The 22,080-nt window shown below is 48.3% G+C and overlaps 1 protein-coding gene across 1 annotated transcript in view; it reads left to right on the top strand.

Moving 5' to 3' along the window:
- Positions 1-22,080, top strand: part of LOC144175408 (Na(+)/citrate cotransporter-like) — a 68,204-nt gene that overhangs the window by 21,696 nt on the left and 24,428 nt on the right. The window contains exons 4-8 of the mRNA XM_077704489.1: positions 1,857-1,972; positions 4,742-4,884; positions 14,868-15,030; positions 17,133-17,255; positions 20,533-20,655. Coding sequence (XP_077560615.1) covers positions 1,857-1,972; positions 4,742-4,884; positions 14,868-15,030; positions 17,133-17,255; positions 20,533-20,655 — 668 coding nt within the window. The remainder of the gene's footprint in view (positions 1-1,856; positions 1,973-4,741; positions 4,885-14,867; positions 15,031-17,132; positions 17,256-20,532; positions 20,656-22,080) is intronic.

The following is a 22,080-nucleotide window of genomic DNA, read 5'->3' as shown; positions in this document are numbered from 1 at the left end:
CATCATTCTAATCTAGAAGAAAGGTAACATGAAGGACTCTAAAAATTTCTCGCCCATCCGCTTAGTGTCAGTCGTCTACAAGGTAGTTACTAAGGTAATCCCTAACGGAATGTCTGCCAACTTAGATTTCGGCCAACCTAATGAACAAGCTGGGTCTCGGAAAGCCCATTCAACAATGTACCATATTGTTGAATAGCCTTTAATAGACCAGGCGATAGAGAAACGCGGGGAGAATATACAAACAATATATATAGCCTTAGTATCTAGGAGAAAGCATTTGACTCAGTCGAAACCTCGGCAGTCATGGAAGCATTGCTGAACCAGGATGTAGACAAGCATAACGGGAAAATACTAGAGGATATCTACAATGGGTCCAGAGCTACCATGCTCCATAAGGACAGGAGTAAAATACCTATAAGGAAGAGCGTCAGACAAGGAGTCAAAATCTCTCCAATGTTATTCACAGCATGTTTACAAGAGCTATTCAGAACATTGGATTGGGAACAGGTGGGCGTAAGGGTTAATGGAGGATACCCTAGTAACCGCAGATTTTCTGATAACGTTGCCTTGCTAATTAAGTCGTGGGACGGAATGAAAAGCATGATTACCGCACTGGACAAGCAGAGCAGAAACGTTTGCCTGAAAATTAACATGCAGAAAAGTAAAGTAATGCTCAATAGCCTCGGGAAGGCACAGCGGTTTTAGATGGCGAGGCAGTGGAAGTGGGAAGCCAATATATCTACTTAGGCCAGTAGATATAGGCCAAGTAGGCACCCCGGATCGCAACCATGAGGGAGAGATTATTAGAAGGATAAGTGCATTCGGCAGGCATTCTCACATATTAATGTCAGCCTACAATGACCCGGAAGAGGAAAGTGTATAATAGGTGCATCTTGCCGGTACTCACCTACGGGGCAGAAACTTGGAGGCTCACTAAAAGGTTTCAAGTTAAATTGAAGAGGACTCAGCGAGCTATGGAACAGAAGCTGATAGGTGTAACTTTAGGGGACAAGAAGAGATCGGAGAGGGTCAGGGAACAAACACGTGTTAAGGACATACTAGTAGAAATTAATAAGAAATGGGCGTGGGCAGGGCATGTAATCCCAAGGCAAGATAACCGCTATTAATTAAAGGAGCTATGAAGACAAAATTCAAGTTGGGTTTATTAGAGACTGCTTCGTCCCGATAACAATGATTACAATATCATCGCAATCTTCGAACAAATAATGGAGATATTAAAGAAAACGTGTGACGCAGTCGCGACCCCCTAGCCAATTTCCCGCAACTTTTCTATGACGTCACGGAAACTTGTCTGTGGGATTGGCGGCCGCCTAACGAACCTGTCGCGACGACACATGACTGGACGTCTGTAATGAGGCCTTTAGTTCCATTTGACCGCATCACTTGAATGCTAACGTGCAGTTAGCGCACTGAAAATAATGTTTTATTGTTGGCCCGTGTGACGTCATTCTTGCTCATAGCACGTCACTGTGGCGCAAAATTTGAAAGTTTTTAAATATATCTTGCTTTTTTCGTTAAAAAACATCTTTTGTGGCTGTAATGGAGCTGAGTGAGATATGGTATCCTAGTTCTTTCAAATTAAACGAAGTTGTATTTTCTCTTCATGGCTCCTTTAAGGGCAACATAGTGGATCCCTAGAAGCGTGGGGCAGGGCGGCAGAACGTTAGGTGGGCAGACAAGATCAAGACGTTTGCGGGGTTAACTTGGTCGCAGGTATCAGGACCGATATAATTAGAGATCTATGGGAGAGGCCTCTGCCCAGCAGTGGACGTAGACAGGTTGATGATGATTATTATTATGATGATTATAATGTGATGATTATTATATTCGTGCAGGTTAGGCAAATGAGCTTCCTCTGCGCCATGCTACTGGTGCTTACCATGGAGGAGTGCGGTCTGTCCACCCGCCTGGCCCTGCTAATACTCAGCCGCACGGGACACCAGGTCACCAGGTGGGACAGCGGACACCTGACGCGCACGGGGATCACCGCACATCTGCATGTTCTCGCCAGATGTATGCTGTATTTAGGGGTCCACAAGGCTCAATGGCCGAAGGTTTTTACGAGAAGCTTATACGTCTAGGGTTCCCTGCATTTTTAATGTATCCGGCAACAGGAACTCCCGAGGCTCCAGGCGTTTTAGATGCAACGCATCTCTTTAACTCGCGTTGTCCCGCGTCGTTGTCACGGCGTAGTCTGCATCCCTCCCCCATTCTCCTCGCCGCGGCAGCTACGCGCTCCGCCGCTCTCACCGCAGCGCCATCTGTGCGTCAGCGCGGTCAGCGCGCAGCTTGCGCTCGGCTGCGCTCGCTCCCGTCGCCGTGCCAGCTGTGCGTTAGCGCGCAGCTTGCGCTCGGTTAAAAACTTTACACTATCTTCCCGCAAGGGGAACCATGGGGTAGATGCGACGCATCGCGGGTGAACATGCTGCGTAAATGGGATACCCAACAACAGCAATCCACACGCTGACATCGATAACTTAACGGAAACGCAACGGCAACCCCCGATGCGTCGCATCTACCCCATGGTTCCCCTCGCGGGAAGATGGTGTAAATTTTTCAAGAGAAAGGCATTGGAAACCGAATGCACCGGTGTTTATGCAACTGGTACGGCATCACCACCAAAGAGGCACGCCGTAGAAAGCGTGCTTTGGATCTCAAGCTTTACGTCGCATCACTTAAATAGGGAGGCATCTTAAGTAGGTTATTAATAAAGTACCGTTTGCACGATCTTGTATGTTTGTATGTTTGCTCCGCTTCCAAGACCTAGCTTAACCCTAAACCTTATATGTCTCATCCGTTGGCTATGCATCTTGGATGTAATTATCGATAGACACCCCTTTTTACTTAAGTAAAGTCCAAAGCTTGTATGTGTCTGTATGGGTCTTACGGAGGACTGCGCCAAGGCTGGAAAGAAACAAAATTTGCTCATTTTTTGTGTGGCCGCTATGTCCTGTGTTAAAAAGTTCTCTGGTCATCCACCTTTACATGATGAAATATTTTGGGATTTTTTTACAACGAAAGCTTCCTTATTTGGACCGATGGCGTCCTGTCAAAAAACTAACGCGTTTCCACATAGACCGGTTGGTCGACCGAAAAGCTCTGATAAGATCTCTGAGACGCACGGCGCGTGCGTGAAGCCGGGCTTTCATTTGTCGAATTGGTAAACTTGAAGATCGTGAAAAAGGAGTGGTTCTAGGTAAGACAACACACGCATCGATGGTGAAGGAGGAGTACAATGTGTAGCTTTATCTCATAAAACAACGCATCGGTATAGTACATCTACAGCGTTCGTAGATGCGTATACTTAGTGCGCCAAAAGTCGTCGCATGGGTTTGTTCCTTGTTTGTGATTTGGGACTTTGAAGGTCTGAAGATAGATTCGATGCAGTTTCAGCCAAGGTTGGACGCACTTCCACCCAAATGTTTGACGGACTTTTGACGCTGTTTGAATGTCGGAAAGCTTACGCGCTTCCCTCAACTTTCTTTACGAAGGGATGGTAAAGTTTCTTTTTTGTTATAACTGTCTTGGGTCCTTGCTTTTTTAGGGGCGAAGCACCTTAGAGGCTCGGGTTGTCGGTATCTCATGTGGTGACGGTATTAAAACACCCAGACACTCGTTTTCCAACACCTCGCGCTGGAACGTCACGCGTACTAAAATAACACACCGAGACACTTGTTTTCCAGCGGCTCGCGCTAGAGCGTTTCATCTCCGTGAAACAACGCGTACTAAAAGTACACACAGGGACACTCGTTATCCAACGCCTCGCGCTGGAGAGAGAGAGAGAAAGACTTTATTGAATTGTCCTGCGGGAGGAGGTGGGCGGGAGCCACTCAGGGCCTGCCCCCTCCTTGACGTTTCCTAAGTCGTCCCCGAGACAACGCCTTGCGGGCGTCTACGAGGTCGACGCGCGGAGGGTCGTCGGGTGTGAAACCTCAGGCCTCCCGTCGGCGCCTCCCTACGCTTCCGCCCTGCAAGAGCAGCCTCGAGCCGCTGGACTGCCCGGAGTTGAACATAGTGGTCGGACGAGTCCATAGCACTTGTGATATCGCCCGGCCAACGCGTTGAGGCGGTTGCTTCCACTGGATTTCGTTCACAGACCCACAGTAGGTGGACCAAGGTCGCGTTCGTTTTTGCGCACACACTGCACAGCACACTTTCGTACACTTCTGGACACACATATTGCGCCAGCACCGGAGTTATCACAGCGTTTTTCTGTGATTGTCTATACAGCACTGCTTCAGCCCTGGTGAGCTTGCTGTGGGGGCGGCCGAAGCTGTCTGCCGAGGCGGTACCACTGTAGTATTTCGGCGTAAGTCACGAGGGGTTCATGGCGCTGGAATGCTTCGTGCTTCAAAGACACGAGACTTTTACAGCAAAGCTTGATACCTACATCCCCCAGCGATTTCATCTCCGTGGCCAAAAACGCCAAGGCGCCAAAGCCTAAGTCGCCGAGCGCTCAGCATCGACAACATATTATACACTTCGTCATAACTTCGAAACCGAATCACGCATCGAAACCGCATCATACGCTTATACACTGTATGCTTCTCCCCTCCTCGGGTTTCAGATTAGTGGAGATATCCCGGTTCTTTTTTCGTGCAACTTACAGCCTGTCGCCGACTCTGCACTATATTGTTTTCTTCGCGGATTTTCGGTGTGATATCACAATATCCCGAATTCTGTGCGCTGACAGTAACCTTCTGCTTGTGCGCGCGGCCAGGATCCTGGCGCTGGTGATCGCGGTGGCCGTGGCGATGACCTGCCTGCTGGACGCGTTCAGCGTCACCGTGCTCATGATGTCCACCGTGGAGTGCATCGTGGACGAGATATACTTCCACATGGTCCAGACAGACGTGTGCGCGGGTACGCTCGCACTCTTCCCGCGTGGTCAGTCAGCCTGACGGATGGCAAAACCAGCGGAAAAAGGACGCAACACACAAGCACACACAGACGAGACAACATAACACTGGCTTAGTTTATTAGTCATAATTGGTTCACAGTGAAGTTGCAAACTGCTATCAGTACATGGCTATCTAGGGAGGGAGTATGGTTACAGGGATCCAGCGCTGTGTTGTATCGTCTCTGCTTGTGTTTTGCGTCCTGTTTTCGCTGGTTTCCCATCCATCAATATGTATCAATTGGCCAAGCAAGCTGCACTTGGTTAGTCAGCACCAGCGTGAGTTAAGGACGTGGCGGTGGCGAGTGCCATGTGTATTCTAACCGTACCCTTAGGAAATTGCGGTTAACTTGAGTTATCAAACGTATTTTTTTCGGCTGAACTTTGAAGGGGTTCGTGAAAGAAGAAAAGCAGTATATTGATCGGTGATGTCAGCCTCGAGAACACCGGAAAGGTATCGGGTTTATCAAAATTAGCCAGAAATCTATGGTAGCTTCCCGGAAGAACGGTACACAAAAGCGGCCGGAGTAATTACATTTGAAAAACGAAGTTCAGTGCCCTTCCACTCTGTGAAGAAGGATGACCAGTGAAGCAGGGCCCAGTCCAATTAAGGAGTGCATGAAACGGACCACGATTGTTTGCAATGCGGGACCACGATTGTTTGCAGATCGGAGACCACGATTGTTTGCAATTGGAAGACCACGATTGTTTGCAATTGGAGGCAACGATTGTTTGCGAATGGAGACCACGATTGTTTGTAATTAAAGATAGAGCGTACTTCCTGGCCATCTAGCTGAATACCATTGATTGATTGTAGGGTTTAACGCGCCGACGCAACGCAGGCGATGAGGCGCGCCGTAGTGGAGGGCTCCGGATTAATTTTGACCACCTGGGGATCTTTAACGTGCGCCGAAATCTCGTACACACGGGCGTTTTTGCTTTTCGCCTCCATCAGGAAAGCGGCCGCCGCGGCCGGGAATCGAACCCGCGACCTCGTGTTCAGCAGCGCAACGCCTTAGCCACTGAGCCACCGCGGCGGGTTAGCTGAATACCACTTGACAGGACTAAAGTTTTATTCCTGTGGACAAGCGGGGTGCTGTCGCTTCCCCTCCCGTATATGCTTATGTATTAAGAGCAGATGGGAATTCCATAATATTTACAATTGTCTGCAAACTAAAGAATAATGAAAAGTGAATTAAACTAGGCGAAATGTTGAGTGATCTTAGCGGGTAACTCTCATAATTTTGTTTGGGGATAGTTTTTATCCAACAACAGTTACGGGCGTTTCCTGTGACCGTACTTCCTCTGCAGATGGCCGTGTATTGATAGCAGAAGTTTACCATGAAGTATATATTTCAAGTAAATGAAACCCGGCGTAATAATGCACTCGTTTTAGCGATCAATTGCCATACAATTTGTTGTGGGAAAATTTTAATGAAAAAACTGGAATAGTTACAGCCGTTTTAAGTAACCACATCTCTCCTCCCCCCTCAATAAACAAACTCCATTATAAGCCCTTGTGTCCGCTCACGCTGTATGGGGAAACCGAGACATGTACACCTTTGCTATAACAAGGTCCAGATCATCTACACTCGCACATATGGCAGTGGACATTCATGTTTGGTTTAAAATAAAATCCCATATCATGGTGATCAAATGTAGCGTAGCAGAAACACCCGAGGCTGAAAGAAAACACACTGACGAGCGCTCGTCCGTGATTATTCTTTCCGTCCCGTGTGTTTCTGCTGCGCTACATTTGATCACTATGAATTACCAACTATATAGCCCAGTCTACAGCTTTACCCATATCATGCCTCGAATCAGAGAAACTGGCAGTTTGTTAGTACAGAGAACCAGTGACAGGTTTTCACCTGGATAGACACAAGGCATATCTGTAGTAACTAATAATATGGAGCGCCGGATATGTGGACAGAGAGACGAGGAAGTGGTGATTAGCGGAACGCTGCCCCCCCAGGCCTGATTGATTTTGGGCGTGATAGCGCGGCCTCAGAGCGAATGGCTCCTATTTGGCACAGATGAGTCCGCGGGCGTCGGCACCGTTCTTGGCTGCGCCGAGATCCTCAGGAATTCGCCCGGCACAAATCTCTTTGTCTTGATCAGGGTGCTTTCGCGTGCTACGTATACATCTGCAACAGATCTCAAGGGGCCATGGAGGCAGACGTCAACATTGTTCGATTTGAAAAAAACTAGCCTTCGGTAGTTCACTCAACTCCACTCCAGCCATGACGTTTCTTTAAACAAAATGAAACGCGGTAGTGACGGGAGTGACGTAATATAGGCCAGCACTAAAAGCATACCGTATTTACTCGATTCCGAGCACCCTCCCCTACTTTCGAGAAAAAAATTTCGAAAAACATTTTGCTTGCGAATCTAATCACCCCCTATAAGACACCATCGCAAGGTGGATTTCATACGCGTGGAAGCGGGATCGAGTTGACATTGTGGCCAAGTAATTTTTGGAGCTTTCAGTTGCAAACTACTTCAACGGAACAGCAGACGACCTGCTGGGGGAGATTGAAAGCGGCGGCCCAAGCGGCTTAACGGACTCGAATGGTAGTGAAGGTGACTAGGTATGATACATGAGCTGTGGGGTCACAGTCTGTACCTATCTTCAGGTTGAATGTTGGCTAAATAAAATAGCATTCCTTGCTCTCGTCTCGACAAGAAAAGTTCCGGGTGGGGAGGAGTAATTTTGGTTTTTTGAATATAAGCGCCACCCTCACTTTGAGCATCGCGATCTAGGACAAAGGGGGTACTTATATTCGAGTAAATACGGTAGTTCTGAGCGTGTTAACGGCACGTTATCATTCAAGCGACGCTATCAAACGAAACTCAAGGTACAATCACCCCGCAATGTTTATACCTGCTGGCTTTGCTCAGCGGCCTCTAAGTGCACAAACACGGTTCTGTGACGTCGCAGAGGCATCGCTAGAAAGTGGCTGGAAGTATCCACTCCTTCGTCTGTTTTTCCTAATATCATCCTTGTAAGCGTTAAGATTGGTACCATTGTTGTAGGGATAAAACAATATTTTAACGAATCAAATTTTTACTTTATATTAACGTTCCCTTTAAAGAAATGCAGGTGCCTCGTAACTCAACATGTCTGATCCTGGTGCATTTCCGCACCGCATTTTGTTCTTTTTCAAAAGTCAAAATTTAAAATTTAGGGGTAAATGTGCGGATGGTGCACCGGTGCTTTGAAAACATCCGCCGAACCCAATAGTGCAGCGTTAATTTAGGCCGACTCGGTTTCATTAAAACCCCGTTTCTAATGGGTTTCATTACAAGTTCGCTGAAGTTCTATTCTGGCCCTTGTCAGGAATAGTATAACCATAGCTGTCGACGCGTTTCTCAAGTTCCAAGCAGCTGGACGGTTTAGCGATTAAAAGACCGCTGCGGACATCCAGGAAAAAGTGCTTGCATTTGTGGCAGAGCGGAATCAAAGAACGGTGTGCACGTATTCAGCTTTTAAATTACCCGCGGTAGCCCTGGGCAAATACGACAACCCAGGTGTCACTTGCGGGGATAAACAGCGAGTAGCGGATAGCGCGAAATCGCGGGCTGTTTCTGGTGTGTGCTTTGAAGCGATATCATCTGTGCATTTTTGTCGCATGGATTGGAACAATGTCACCCGCCGCGGCGGCTCAGTGGCTACGGCGTTGTGCTGCTGAGCACAAGGACGTGGGTTCGATTCCCAGCCGCGGCGGCAGCTTTCTTGATGGAGGCGAAAATGAAACAAAGCTTTCATCTTTCACCATCATGGTCAGGCATTTCAGAAAATAAAGCCGTTCCACTCAATGTGAAAGCTGTCGGAAGTGCAGAGCAGTGATTCGCCATAATGGGCTGTACCGCCGTTATCCGCTTACTGCTACCACTCCATACAAATCAAATTTCCCGCCTTCACAGAGGTCGCGCGACCCCTGCCTGAAAGTGCGACAGCAGGAGTTCTGTGCACTTCGTGCTTTTCCCCCCGCACGTGCCGGCATTGCACTGCCGCATTTTGCGCTATAGAGATAATATACTGACTGTAGAGGGAAAGCGCGCCGCTGAGCCAATGCATTGGAACCGTATGACACACAATGGCAGACATAATACCATGATCCATGGAGGAAAAAAAAGCTTAGGAGAGGCCCCCAGCTATCCCCGCTCATTGGCAAAAGTGTGGAGGAAGTCACGTGTTTTCGGCGGCCATTGGAAGTAGCGTTAGCAACGGCGTCCTCGCAACGGCCCGCCCGCCATCCGCCAGTCATGGAGGAAAGGCAGCGCCTGCCTTGTCGTCCGATTGCGAAGATTGCTGCTTCGCTTTGCTGCGCTGTGGTCTTGCGGAACTCGAAAAGGATGCTGAGAGTTGCGACAGCTGCGCCGATGTGAATGTCATTTAATTTCTACTTGCAAGTGCACCTTGTACCGCGTCAAGCTTTTGCTCCGGTCGCGATCATGACGCGCCTATTGAAGCGCAGATATCGTGAACGCGCCGTCCCGTCGTACGCGCGGACACCCGTCAAGTAGATTTTCGGAAAGTGCAGTCTGCAGTGCAGTGCGTAGGCGACTACGCTGAACAAGTGCGTGGGCGACTTGCAACCGAACGATTCGCAACTGAATTTTTTGGTTATCGCCGCTGCATGTAGTTTGCTAGGCCGGCGATGTGCGGCAGTGCCTTTGCAATTGTTACAAGGTAGATTCCAGGTTGATATAATTCCATCGTCCTATTACCTTGGTAGGTGTCCGTCTGTTGACTGGAAGAGTGCTGGATCTGGAATCTGTATCTTTTTTGTGGTCTCGCTCTGGATTTCGCTTTTCAACGCTTCAGACTGCGAGGTTAGTGTATGAACGTTATCAGCTCATATCACCTGAATTTATTGACACTGAGACAAGTTGAAACTTGGCGAAAAAAAGTTTATTGACGCCACCCACCCTCTTCTTTTTTTTTTTTTGCTCGCTAAAACGTTTTTCCTCCTCCTCCTCCTCCTCCTCCTCCTCCTTCGCAAAAAATTCTATCGAAGGCACGCGAACAACGCTAAAAACATTCCACAATTTTTTAGCTTGAAATCTGCATGAAGTACTGCTTACCTATAGAACGGCCGTTTAATTGACTAGTCATCTCTGGGATTGCCAGCGAAACTGCAACGCAAACTTGGACACTTTCCAGTCCGGTAGCTGCACGGAGTTCGCCCGCTGTTTGCGGCGTTCTCCATCGCTTGGGAACCTATTGGCGGTGAGCGCGAACACAGGCGGCGCTGCGAAGCGCGCCTCCGTGACGTCAGCTTAGGGATTCTCGCATTTGTCGTCTGCTTCACTCGGGATCGCTCTCCCTGCTGTTTCTTTGCGCTCGGTCAACGTCTGATGCTTGTCCGCACCAGAATTGGCGTGTGGGTAACTTTTTATCATAATAATAGGCTTAAAATCGCATACACTAGCTCATGGTGTCAGTTAAAGTATAGTTTTGGATACCGCTACGGGAGAAACATTGCCGGCGCCACCCCATTCCTTGCGAAGCCGGTCCTGTGCGGAGCGCGAAGAGTCGGAGCTGGGCGTCAGCTTCTCAGTTGCGCACTGTTTCGAACAAAGGGAACAGTCAGCTGCTAATAACCGACAACAGCGAAAATGGAAGACCAAAACAAGTTCTAGGCCTTCAGGGCTGTCGGCTTTGGCAGAAGGCATCACGAGTCCCGGTAATCATATGTAAGGTAAAACAGTTTTTGCAACCTTGCCGAACTCTCGAACACGTTTTGTCATATCACTTTACGTTGTCAAGGCATGAAAGTTTGCCGACATGCACTATAGACTGCAAGAACTGTAGGTTGAGTTCCAAATAACCCAGTGTGTATATACGCGCGTGCTGATTCTATACCAGGCATCTAACCAGTATGGAGGTTTATTGAGCGAAATTGGTCACGTCTTCGTTAAATTTATAGTAACACATATATGTTTGTTAAGACCTGGAGGGATATTTCGAAACATTTTGCACAGCCATATCTTCCCGATATTCGGATATGCGTTATAGGAAAACTGCACTCAAGAGGAGGAGGAGGAGTAAGGGGAGGAGGGGAAAACTTTGTTTAACAATTAAATTGATCTGGTTAGTGGGCCGGGTCCTCAGTCCAGGACAAGAGAGTAAAAGTAATTTTCTTCAAATCATAGAACGCCATCCCGAGTTAAATAGGATTTGTTTTTCGCGCCTGGAAGGGTTGAAAAGCAATAAAGAGCTACTTGGAATTCTTCGGTTTCGAGTCGTGTAATAACATTTATTACGTTAGTTAGCGAGTATATCATGCCTTCAACACCCTAATCATGTCATCATTGTTCGAGTTGAGAGTCAGTTCGTTATGATAACGATATAATTACGATAGAAATTCGGAGTACGAAAGCCGCCTTCGAGTACTGTGGACCACGTTGTTTAGGGCGCGATCGCGGTGGCGTAGCACAAACCTTCTCATTGTATTTGCATGTGAATAAACAAAGCACAGCGCTGCGGATATGCACCATCTTGCACGCAGCCGTAATGAAGGCCAATTTGTGAAGAAGGGAATGTATGCCATACAAAATGACGGAAATATCCACACGACCTTTGTGAGGCTCCCAAACATCCCGAAACCTCCTAATAAGAAGTTGGTGACGGCGCAGAAAAATTAATGCGTTGGGCAGAAAAAAAAAGCAAGAAACATTAATTCGATACAAGACAACAACGAAAGAAACAGAAGAAAGCCGCTTTATTTCCTGCTGTGCGATGAGCGTAAAGAGGCCGCTGCTTGATACGTAGTATTAGACAGTTGAGTCTTCATAGGAGCATCTCAAAAATACTGCAGGGAAGCCTACGCATTTTGAATACTTATCGAGAAGCTCTGATGGCTGATCCTCGCGAATAAGCAAGAAAGGACGAGTTACACACGATCTTCTGACCGATACTCTGAAGAAAGTTGTTCTCTATCTCTCCGTGTGTTGCAAACATGTGGGGGATACAGCTTCAAATTATTCAGATGCGTCAGAAGCTGGCAAAATAACTGAGTCGCTAGAAATACGCTTTTTAACACACTACAGCAACGAAGCGGGCGATTTCTAGCCCAGGCACTGTTGCCCCTCACAAGCGGAGTGTAGCAGACGACAGCGGCGCGAATCCCTAAGCCGACGTCAGAGCCAGGGGGCGCCATTCAAAGATCTCACCGCCAATAAAGGGCGGCGATTGCAAACAAAGGATGAATGCACACCAAGTACAGCAATACTAGTCAGCGGAATGATGCAATCACCGGTGGAAAGTGACGCCCAATTCCTTGGGTACCGATCGCGACTTGCAGCCTGGCACCGAGCATTGCGGGATTGTTAGAGCGAGCCGCTTCGAAAAACTGCTGCGGCCACACTGAAGGCCGTGTAACCTGGCGTTTAGGTTCACGGTCACGCGCTGCAAAACGGCCTTCTACCTAGCTGATTTCCGCCGGCTCGGCGCTGGCAGATGCAGACAAGAGAGGCGATACAGGACGGAGGAGGCGGAGAAGGTGCACCGAGAGAGAGTGAAAAAGAGTCCGCCATTCGACTTACAAAAATGGCGTTTCCGGCTGCGCTGGGTGTGACGTCAGGGCCTAAGCTTTTTTTTCCTCCATGCCATGATCCAACGATTTGAAGGTTGCCAGCTGAGCTTTTACTTACTAATAACGGCGAAAGCGATGGGTTGTAATCTGGCAACATGCTACTGTGGCGTTTCCGCGTCTGGCTAGCGAAGCATGCCGGGATTAATTGTAACATGGCGGCCCGCTGGCCAGGTCGTTTTGGTGTAGGTGGTGTCGACAGCATTGCGTAGTTTATCTCCTGTGGGTAGGTAACCAACGTGTTTTCGGTTTAGCGTGTGACTTATATGTACTGAGACTAGTTGAGCGAGATTTGGCAACGCTCACATAACACTTGCGCGCAAGCTCGAATGCGACTGATCGCATGCGCGAGGACGCCAAGGAAACAGCTGATCCGCACTGGGGCGCACAGAAAAATGAACCTCCGTCATGATCACCGTGCATTTTTGCGCCGTGCCGCTTTATTTGCCATTCTGTGACATTTTCGAGTCGCTCAATGTTTTTCAAACAAAGTGAAGGGAACTGTGGCCTTAGCTGAATGTGAAACCTTTATTGACACAAAAAAAAAAACGTTATCGCATGGGCCCACGCTGATATTGCTGGTGAGTCGCGGCCCTTTGAAGCACAGGAACGAAAGAGCCCGGTGGATCGCAGGCCAACGGAGTGGCAGAATGCATGCCAAGGGAGTATGGGAAATACAGTCAGCGGCGTGTCCCGTTTTCCTTTGTGTATGTATTCGTCAAGTTATAGCTGTTTTCCACCACTTCAAACGGAAACCTTGCGGGGCTGAAGGGGCAGTATTGAATGCCGCACAGAGCGCGCGCGAGGAAAGAACTTTGACTTATTGCGACTGATCAAAAAAGAAACCGCATTTCGTTACCTATTTTTTCGTTGTACCTTCACGAAGGTTTACGCGAAAGTTGGAAGCACGGAGAGCTGTATGAAGTTCCATGAATAAAACAACAGGAACGGAATGATTATAAAAGCTCCTTTTATTTCTCTTCCAACGGGAACGATCGCTGGCTGCCACACCGTAGCCTGTAGTGAACTTGCGGTAGTCAAGTTCAGATCGGAATCGCTGTTCCGGCGTCAGTTCAGGGACCATAGATGAGGTGCTTAACGTGAAGAAACGAATGACAGCCTCGTAAGCGCCCGGGGAGGCACTTGCTCAGCGCGTGCATACGAGTTTTACCAGTTGTACACGTTTTGCACGCACGCAGGTCTGAACTGGAGACTGCACACACAGACACACTGCGCAAGTCAGGCGCATGGGCCTCGCCACTTCCTGGCACACTTAAAGAAAATCGAAACCAAAACTGAACTACACACTTACTCTGTTCGCTATTAAAGCTTAATTACATTAAAAGTTTTTATAGAGCTAGTTTTAATAACTGGGAAAATTTTTCGCAACTATTTTGCTTCAGTTCTTTGTTTTAGTTAAATAATTACGGAACAACTTTTTAGAGGGCTGAATACAATTGCTCTAGCAACCATGGGAATTGTATCATGTCAGCGCCCACGATTCTTACGGTGTCGGAGCTAGCTTTACCTCCCTGTTTTGCGCAAGCGCGAGGATTGGATTGGATTTGATTGGATTTGGATTATATCTAGATTGGATTTGGATTGGATTTGGATTGGATGGTAAGCAGCAGTAAGCAAAATAATCAGCTAATCCTAGACAACCAGCAAAGCTAAGAATTACCAGCTGATCCTTAGCTCACGCTACGTATATCCTGGTATAGCCGAGCTAAGCCACTGCTAAGCGCCAGCGGTTCACGAGTTTCGAGCGCTTATGACTATATAAACCGCTTGGCTTTCGAAGCCTCTGCATTACGCCGCAGCGAAGGGACCGTGACAGGGTAGACCTTAACGCCGTGGCGATCTGCTTGGTTCCAGCGAGCGAGCTAGGACGACAAAGCGAGCGCCTGAAGCGCTCTGCACTTAAAACGCCCGTTTGTTCGAGATTTCGGCGCGCGTTAAAGATTCACAGTTAGTGAAATTTAACCCTCCGCTACATAGCGTCTCATCGCCCGTGTAGCGTCGGCATGTTAAACCCTACAATCAATCAATCTGAAAAATAAGGTATTTCTTTTTGTAAGAATGCTGCATTACAATGTACAGCATCACGGAAACGAGGCCCAGACAAGCGTCAGATGGTTGCCTGTTGTCTCGCTTGCCTCTTCAGAAGCGTGCATTTTCCTTTTGCATTTCGATGTATTATGCCTCAATGCATTTCCTGTCAGAAATAAACCGAAATTGAAATAATACTCCTCCTCTGGCATTTAAACGAATTTTGTGTTTGTGGCGGGGCATACTGAAAAGTAAAATTTACCGACGGTCCTCTCTCGCGTATGTCTCCCCTCTCGCAGCCCAGTGTTCTCCGGCAGGCGTGACGGCGGCCCCTATGGCCCGTCCCAGCGCATCGCAGTCCCTGCAAAGTCGTCAATCTTTGCAGCAGCAGGAGTCGCCTGAGCGCCTGTCGTACTTTGCCCACCGACGCAGCATCTTTAACAAGGGTGCCGCCTACGTGCTGTAGGCATCGCTCAAGTAGCATAAAAACTTGCCTACATAGGTGTACCGGCGTATGAGTGCTGCGCCAGTCGGTGGCATGGAGGGGTTTGCTCTAATCAGCGCCGCATGTGGATCGTGCTTGTTGGGCCATTGTTGAAATTTTTTAGCATGCAAGTTGTCGGATCACTCGCGTGCGTAAATTTAGATTTCAATTTTCGGCTTCAATTTCATTACGGTAGCATTTTTGCTACACATAAACCATAGTTGAATGCCACGGTTCATGCACACTGATCCCGACTACCTCTGCTCATTTTTTTTATTTTGTTGTGCGGTACTGGACGAGGATGTGAGGTTAAAACACCTCTCCAACCCTCCTTGCGGTCAACGGAGTCAATTAAATGAACGTGGAGTACCAGCGAACGATTTGATGCGGTCTGCTCGGTTACATAGTGCCGTGCGTTGTCTTGTAGTGCGGGATGACACCGCCCTTTGCGTTAATACCTCAGCAACAGTAGCCATGTAGACCACACGTTACCACTTTATTCGACGAACTCGCTTCGTTTCTCGCAGCCATTTCCCCTTGGTTGGGTTGTTGCGAAGCAGGCCTACAAGCGCAGCCCAGGTTACCGAGAGCTTTTGTCCACTGTTCGCCGAAATCTTGGGCCTGCTAAAAAATTATTGTTATTACACTCTGTGGCAGTGGATGACCAATGGAGTTGTATGTAGGTTACTGGTAGGCCAAAAACTCCCGCTCAAACCGCATAGTCGTACCCAGGAAGCGTTCATCAAGATTCTAGCCACGCCGTTGCCATGCGTTTTCCACCTCGCGGTATTCGAGGCCGCGCTTACCCTAGCCACGGCGGCCCGATCGTCATAGGTGGTCTCCTTCCGTTGCGGTCGTACCAATTGCCGCCTTTTTTTTTTTTTTTTTTTGATTGCGCTCCACTGTGCAACACACAGTGCGGGAAATCCAGCCTACAGAAACCAAGCTTGCGCCGATCTACTTGAAGTCGGGTTCACTTCTGAACACAAAGGCCTGGCTGAGAACACAATTTTTCAGGAGAAATCACCTCATATCAAAATGTGAACCGTCAGAAGCGAACAGGTGGCCGAAAGAGAGGGTATGCCGGAAAGACGAAATATACAGATGGAGTATGCAGGGAAGTATACATAAAAATGTTGGGTATGCATGGCCTGCAGAACAGAAACAAATTATGCGGCGCATAGTTTTAGTATGCGAGGGTATCCATTCAAATCTCCTCCACGTCAGTGGAACAGCTCGTGGGGGAGAATAGGTAATGGAAAAGCGCGTAGGAATTTCAGCAGCGACTGCTATTTGTTATTCCCGAAACAGTACAGAGGAAAGCTACCACAAATTAAGCGGGATTGAGAAGTAGCTGTTGTTTTCGATCTGGCTACTTGCATGTCACGTTACCATGTTCGCCCCGATTACAGGACGACGTACGCAGGGAAGTATACAGAAAATGACTGGGTATGCATGGTCTGCAGAAAAGAAACAAATTATGCGGCACATAGTTTTAGTATGCGAGGGTATCAATCCAAATCTACATGAGGAAAATATTCTGCTTCCGGAAGCCCTAGTATTTAAAGGTAGAACAGAGGGAGTTGACTTCAAGGCTGTCGAGACGACAAAAAGATGATTAGAATGCTGGTGGACGAAAAGCCGAGAGGGTAATGTTGCCACGGACAGCTACTACCTGCAGCGGAGAAAAAACAAATTCTGCCTGCCCTCAGAGCAGCGCTGGTATATGAAGCAGATAAATTAGTTATGCCTTGGTGAGATGACACGTCATCAACCAGTTTCAATGGGGATACCACTAGCAATCATCAATCAATCAATCAAAACGAGGAGGTTTGTTGCTTTTCTGGGTCTACGCATGCAACAAAAGGAGGGGGGATGGAGGGGGGGGGGGTTAAGCCTATAACAGCTCCGCTGTAATAAGTCACATTGGCTAAGCACACGTCTTGGGAAAATTCGTCCCCAGCTGACCGTCCCGCCAAATCGCCTACACAGACAAGTGTCTTTGTAGATGAACGGAGAAAGTTTCGGAATAGTAATGTTTTGGCTGGGCATGTCTTCTTGTGTGCCGATCGCTGTGCAGGGACGAGCGCAACACGCTTCTCAAGGTGATGATGGTGGCCGTCGTGTACGGCTCCAACATCGGCAGCGGTGGCACGTCGCGAGGCTCCCAGCAGCACTACTACCTCATGCACTTCCTACGCCAGTCAGTGTCACTGTACTGCATGCTTTCTTGTACACAATGTTTGTGTTACGTTTTTTTCGCTGCTATAGGTGCTAGGAGCCCAGTAATCATAGAGTGGTGCACCATCAGATTGTCGAACGCAGCCTAGATAATTGCAGCTCCGTTTATTCGTATCAGTTTTGGTTTCGGTGAAGCGAACACCGAGGCAGCCGCCATGACTAGAAGGCGAATTTGACGTCACTGTTCTCGTCGCACCTCAGCCGATGCCTGTCTGGGCGCGCGCGCGCGCGAGCGTTCGAACGGCCTGACCGGTCGTAGTCGCACGTAACGTCAGCCCCAAAAACTGTGACGTCATGCACAAGGCGGAAAAGCGCGCGCCAATAGCACCGCGGCCGCGTCGATACGTGCATAGTGTTTCTTAGTAAGTATACTAGAGAGGAACCTGCGCCTGGTAAGCCATGTCGTCGTGGGGGTTCATGGGAAGACCCCCTTTTTGGCTTGGGCTTGGCATGACAATTGCATTCTTAAGCGGTTTTCGGGATTTGCTTTCTTCACTATGCATGAACACGTTTACGAGCTACAAGGAAGCCTAAATCCTGCCTGTTCTGCGGCAGCCGTGTTCATTGAAACAGCAGGCAGTATACGTGATCGCACCTGACGTTGGTCATGCCGCAGTCGAAGGACGTATGACTGAGCGGGTAATATGCCGCCGCGAAATTTGTATGCGTTGAAAAGAAGAAACAAAACGTACTTCGACGAAGCCAAGATACGACAGATACGGGCACTTCATTTATTTCATTACATTTCTTTCAACCGAAAGGCCCGAGGGCATTACATAAGGGAGGGCAAGCGACGATGTACAGAGCAATGTTCAAACATAACACACACAAACAAAGGAAAAGAAAACATACAGAAACTTGAATCGAATACATGTAGACAGTAAAGACAACCAAAAACTGGAATGTTGTCTGAAAAATAGAATTACCATTTTAAGGTGCGTACAAATCTAGAATTCTTGACAGAAATACATGAGGTAGTCAAATTATCGATAACAAGCAGATTGCTCAGACAAGTGGTCGGGGAGCATGGAGCGGAACATTTCGCGGTCGGTGCAAGAGGTGCAGGGCTCCGGTAGAGCATTCCGCAGGACTATTGCGTGGGGAAAAATGAGGTGTTAAATGCTGATGCCGGAGATGCCGGAGATACGAGCAATGGGTTTGCTGTGATTAAGGCGTGCTGAAGTTCTGTGCGCTGGTTGAAGCAAGGGCGCCTGTATGCATCCTATCTTGTCATCGTCCACGACTGTTTAACGCCACGTTTTCTTTTTTCTTGTTAAACTAGCTGACGGTCGGTTCACCGGTTCACCACGAAGGCAAAGTTTTCATAGACACGCTCAAAAAACTTTCCAAACTCTTCAAACAACTTATTATTTGAAATAATCGTAAAATAATACAATCAGTCTCTAATGAGTCCCCCCTCCCCCCCCCCCCCCCCTCCCTCGCCCAAATATTAACATTGTTCGTGACTACACCCTTGGCCTGCGGAATAGCAGGCACAACCGTTCCGGCAAAAATACGCTTTACTTCCTCTTTCCTTAGTTGAAAACAGCCTGTTTTTATTTTCCACATACATAATTGCACACTATTCTTCGCGTTTTTGTTGCACTTTGTTTAAATTTGCGGTCACTAAAACGTTTCAATCCAAGCCAATGGTGAAAATAAGGCGAGCGCGATGTATAATGGCGGCCCATGACGACACAGACGGCCTTGACGTGAGTCGCATAGACGCTAGCGCCAGATTCCTCTCTAGTGTATATTGTAAGAAACTCTATGGATACGTGACGGCAGCACTGATGTCGGCCGTTTGGGTCGAAGCGCAGATTACGTCATAAGCCTGCTCGATGGCGCGGATAAGCTTTGCTGTGCGCGCGAGGATTAAAAGTGGTTCAAATTATGTTCTACTGAACGGTCACGGTTCACACTTCCGAGGGGGTATCTCCATACACGAAGGAAGCTTTTTGCATAGTTACCTGAGCTTTGAAATTTCGTGTCAGTACTCCTTTAAACTTTGTCGCGCGCCTTTCATGTACCGTGTCTCGCTGAGCGCAGAATTTTGGTATGGCGTTGTCATGGGACGTCGGACGCCTACTATTGCAGCAAAATAGTGACAGAGCACTCTATATAAGGGAAGTTTTTCCCCAATACGGTTTGATTCGGTGGCATAGGTATTAAGGCACAGATTTTCTTTATGCATGTGCCAAATAATTGTTGCCTCGTAGAGCTCAAAAACAAGAAAACAAAACCACTTTAGAAACAGTCCGTGAAAACGCGCCAGTTAATACTACATCTTATCGTAGTACGGGAGACCAGTTTTCTTAGCTATTTGAAAGGGAATCATATCTGGTGCTCGAGATTTCGAACGTACCGGTCATCGCCAAGATGTAAGATAATGTTAACGAATAGAAAAATACAGGCGCCTTAGGCCTGCATTCCCTGCTGCCCTCCGTGTGTATTGAAAAAGTGATGCAATAAAACCAGTGTGGAATTCTCCCGTGAGTCCCAAAGCCAAAGGCTTTTTCGGTTCTTAGCTCACCTTATGTTCTTATCGCCACTGCTACACTTACAACCTGAGCTTGGCATTGACGATGACAGAGTGTCCCGTTCCATCGTATTAAGAGCGGTAAGTTGAATAGAGCTGAAAATGATTGACACAACCCAGCCCTACTCTGTTTTCCCCGCTGCTTTCGAAAGGAAGAAAATAAACCGTTGTTCTTTCCTGCCACGGAGAAATGTTTCAAGGCCCTGTAACGCTGGCAATAAGGGTTCAACTTAAATTGAGGAGGACTCAGTGAGCAATGGAACGGAAGATGATAGGTGTAACATTAAGGGACCAGAAGAGAGCGAAGTGGATCGGGTAACAAACGCGTGTTAAGGACATAGTAGAACTTAAGAAGAAGAAATGGACGCGGGAAGGGCATGTAATGCGAAGGCAAGATGACCAACCGTTGGTCATTAAGGGTAACAGAGTGGATCCCTCGAGAAGGCAAGCGTGGAAGGGGGCGGCAGAAAGTTAGATGGGCAGATCAAATCAAGCAGTTTGCGGGAATAAAGTGGTCGCAGTTAGCGCAGGATCGGGGTAATTGGAGATTGATGGGAGAGGCCTTTATCCTGCAGTGGGCGTATATAGGCTGGCGATGATGATGATGATTAACGCTGCCACCGTATAATCCAACGCGCACGATAGTCTAATGCTGTACAGAGTTGCAGACGGGTGACGTGAGCGGGGGTGTGTGGCGCAGGAAGTACAAGGAGGTGACGTCGCTCAATTACTTCACCTGGACCACGTACTCGGCCCCGTCCATCGTCGTCTCGGCCGTGTTCCTCTGGTGGCACCTGTGCAGGCGATGGGTGCCCAGCACGCGGTGAGCGAATTGGCATCGCAGGTAGAAGAGGGGTGGGAAGAAGGGGACTATCCGTCCGCGTGTCTTATCGGGTTGCCGGGGGAACGCGGCAACGCTTTACGACGTAAGTCCCTATTATAACACGCGCGGAAAGACTTCGTGCCCACGCCGGCAAAACGCAGTAACGACCGACCCAGCCGCGTATTTCCAAACGCTTCGCTGCACAGTGCTTCCCTCGTGACATGAGTGATGTCGCTTCGCGCGTTGCAGAACGTTGATTACACGGGGTCATACAGCCTGCCCCCCGAGTCTAAAGGGACCTCAGGGATACCAAATCACCAATATTACCAAAAACAACGATTTTTGAAAGCTTTTTTGAAATAAACAATTGAAAAATTAACTAAACCCTTTGGGGCTCAAACTCACGCCCTCAGCGCCAATGCGCAGAGCACTACCGCAAGGTCACAGAGGCCAAACGGGGGACTCCTTTTCATCGCGCGAAGTGCCATCACCCATGTCGTGTGGGAGCGCTATGCAGTCAAGCGTTCGGAAATGCGTGACCCAGCGCGCTATCGCTGCCACATCACAGCAGTCTTCTTTCACCTAACTACAAGTTAGTGACGTGGTACAAAGAAACAGGCCATTGGCGGCGCATGCTCTTTCCCCCACGACAATTCCTCGCGCTACCTCACTCCAGCGCTAGGGGCGGATATAGAAGAAACTTCACAGGGCTTCTTATGCTATCCCTAGGATGACTTGAAAGCGAAAGACGGAGTGGCGACGCATTAGAGACAGTCACATGATTTACTTTATTTCACCTTCTCTTTAGTTTATTTATTTATTTATTTATTTATTTATTTATTTATTTATTTATTTATTTATTTATTTATTTTAGTACCGTAGGAGACCCTGATGGGCATTACATAGGGAGGGAAGTGCTGCCTAAAACAAAGAACACAACACAGTATTACAGGTCAACCAGGAGTGACTTATATGATAGATTATGAGGTTTAAGGCGCCGACGCTTCACAGGCGATGAAGCGTGCCGTAGTGGAGGGCTCCGCTCCGGATTAATTTTGACCAGCTGGGGATCTTTAACGTGCGCCGAAATCTCGAACACACGGGTGTTGTCGCTTTTTGCCATCAGAAAAGCGGCGGCCGCTGGCGGGAATCGAGCCCGCGTCCTTGGGCTCCGCAACTTATATAGTATATATATTGTTCATTTGTATCTATTCTTCTTGTCCTTTTCTGCCGCTGGCCCGTCAGATGCTGACGGGCCAGCGGTAGCTATGCCTGGCCGAACGCCCGGAGTTCCTGGGAGCACTGACCGCTGGCGGCACGAGGCTCGCGCAGTGAGCCTCTGAGTGGTGCTTCGTCGTCTTCGTCTTCGTCGATGCTGCTACGGGTATTATAAGCTGCAGAACGCGCTATTTGCGCTTAAATTTA

Source organism: Haemaphysalis longicornis, unplaced genomic scaffold (genome assembly GCF_048455015.1).
Source record: "Haemaphysalis longicornis isolate Haplotype H1 unplaced genomic scaffold, Haemaphysalis longicornis Haplotype H1 scaffold_3, whole genome shotgun sequence".
NCBI classification, from domain to species: domain Eukaryota; kingdom Metazoa; phylum Arthropoda; class Arachnida; order Ixodida; family Ixodidae; genus Haemaphysalis; species Haemaphysalis longicornis.
Note: the sequence above shows the minus strand (reverse complement) of the source record. Positions and strands in the feature narration are given on the sequence as shown.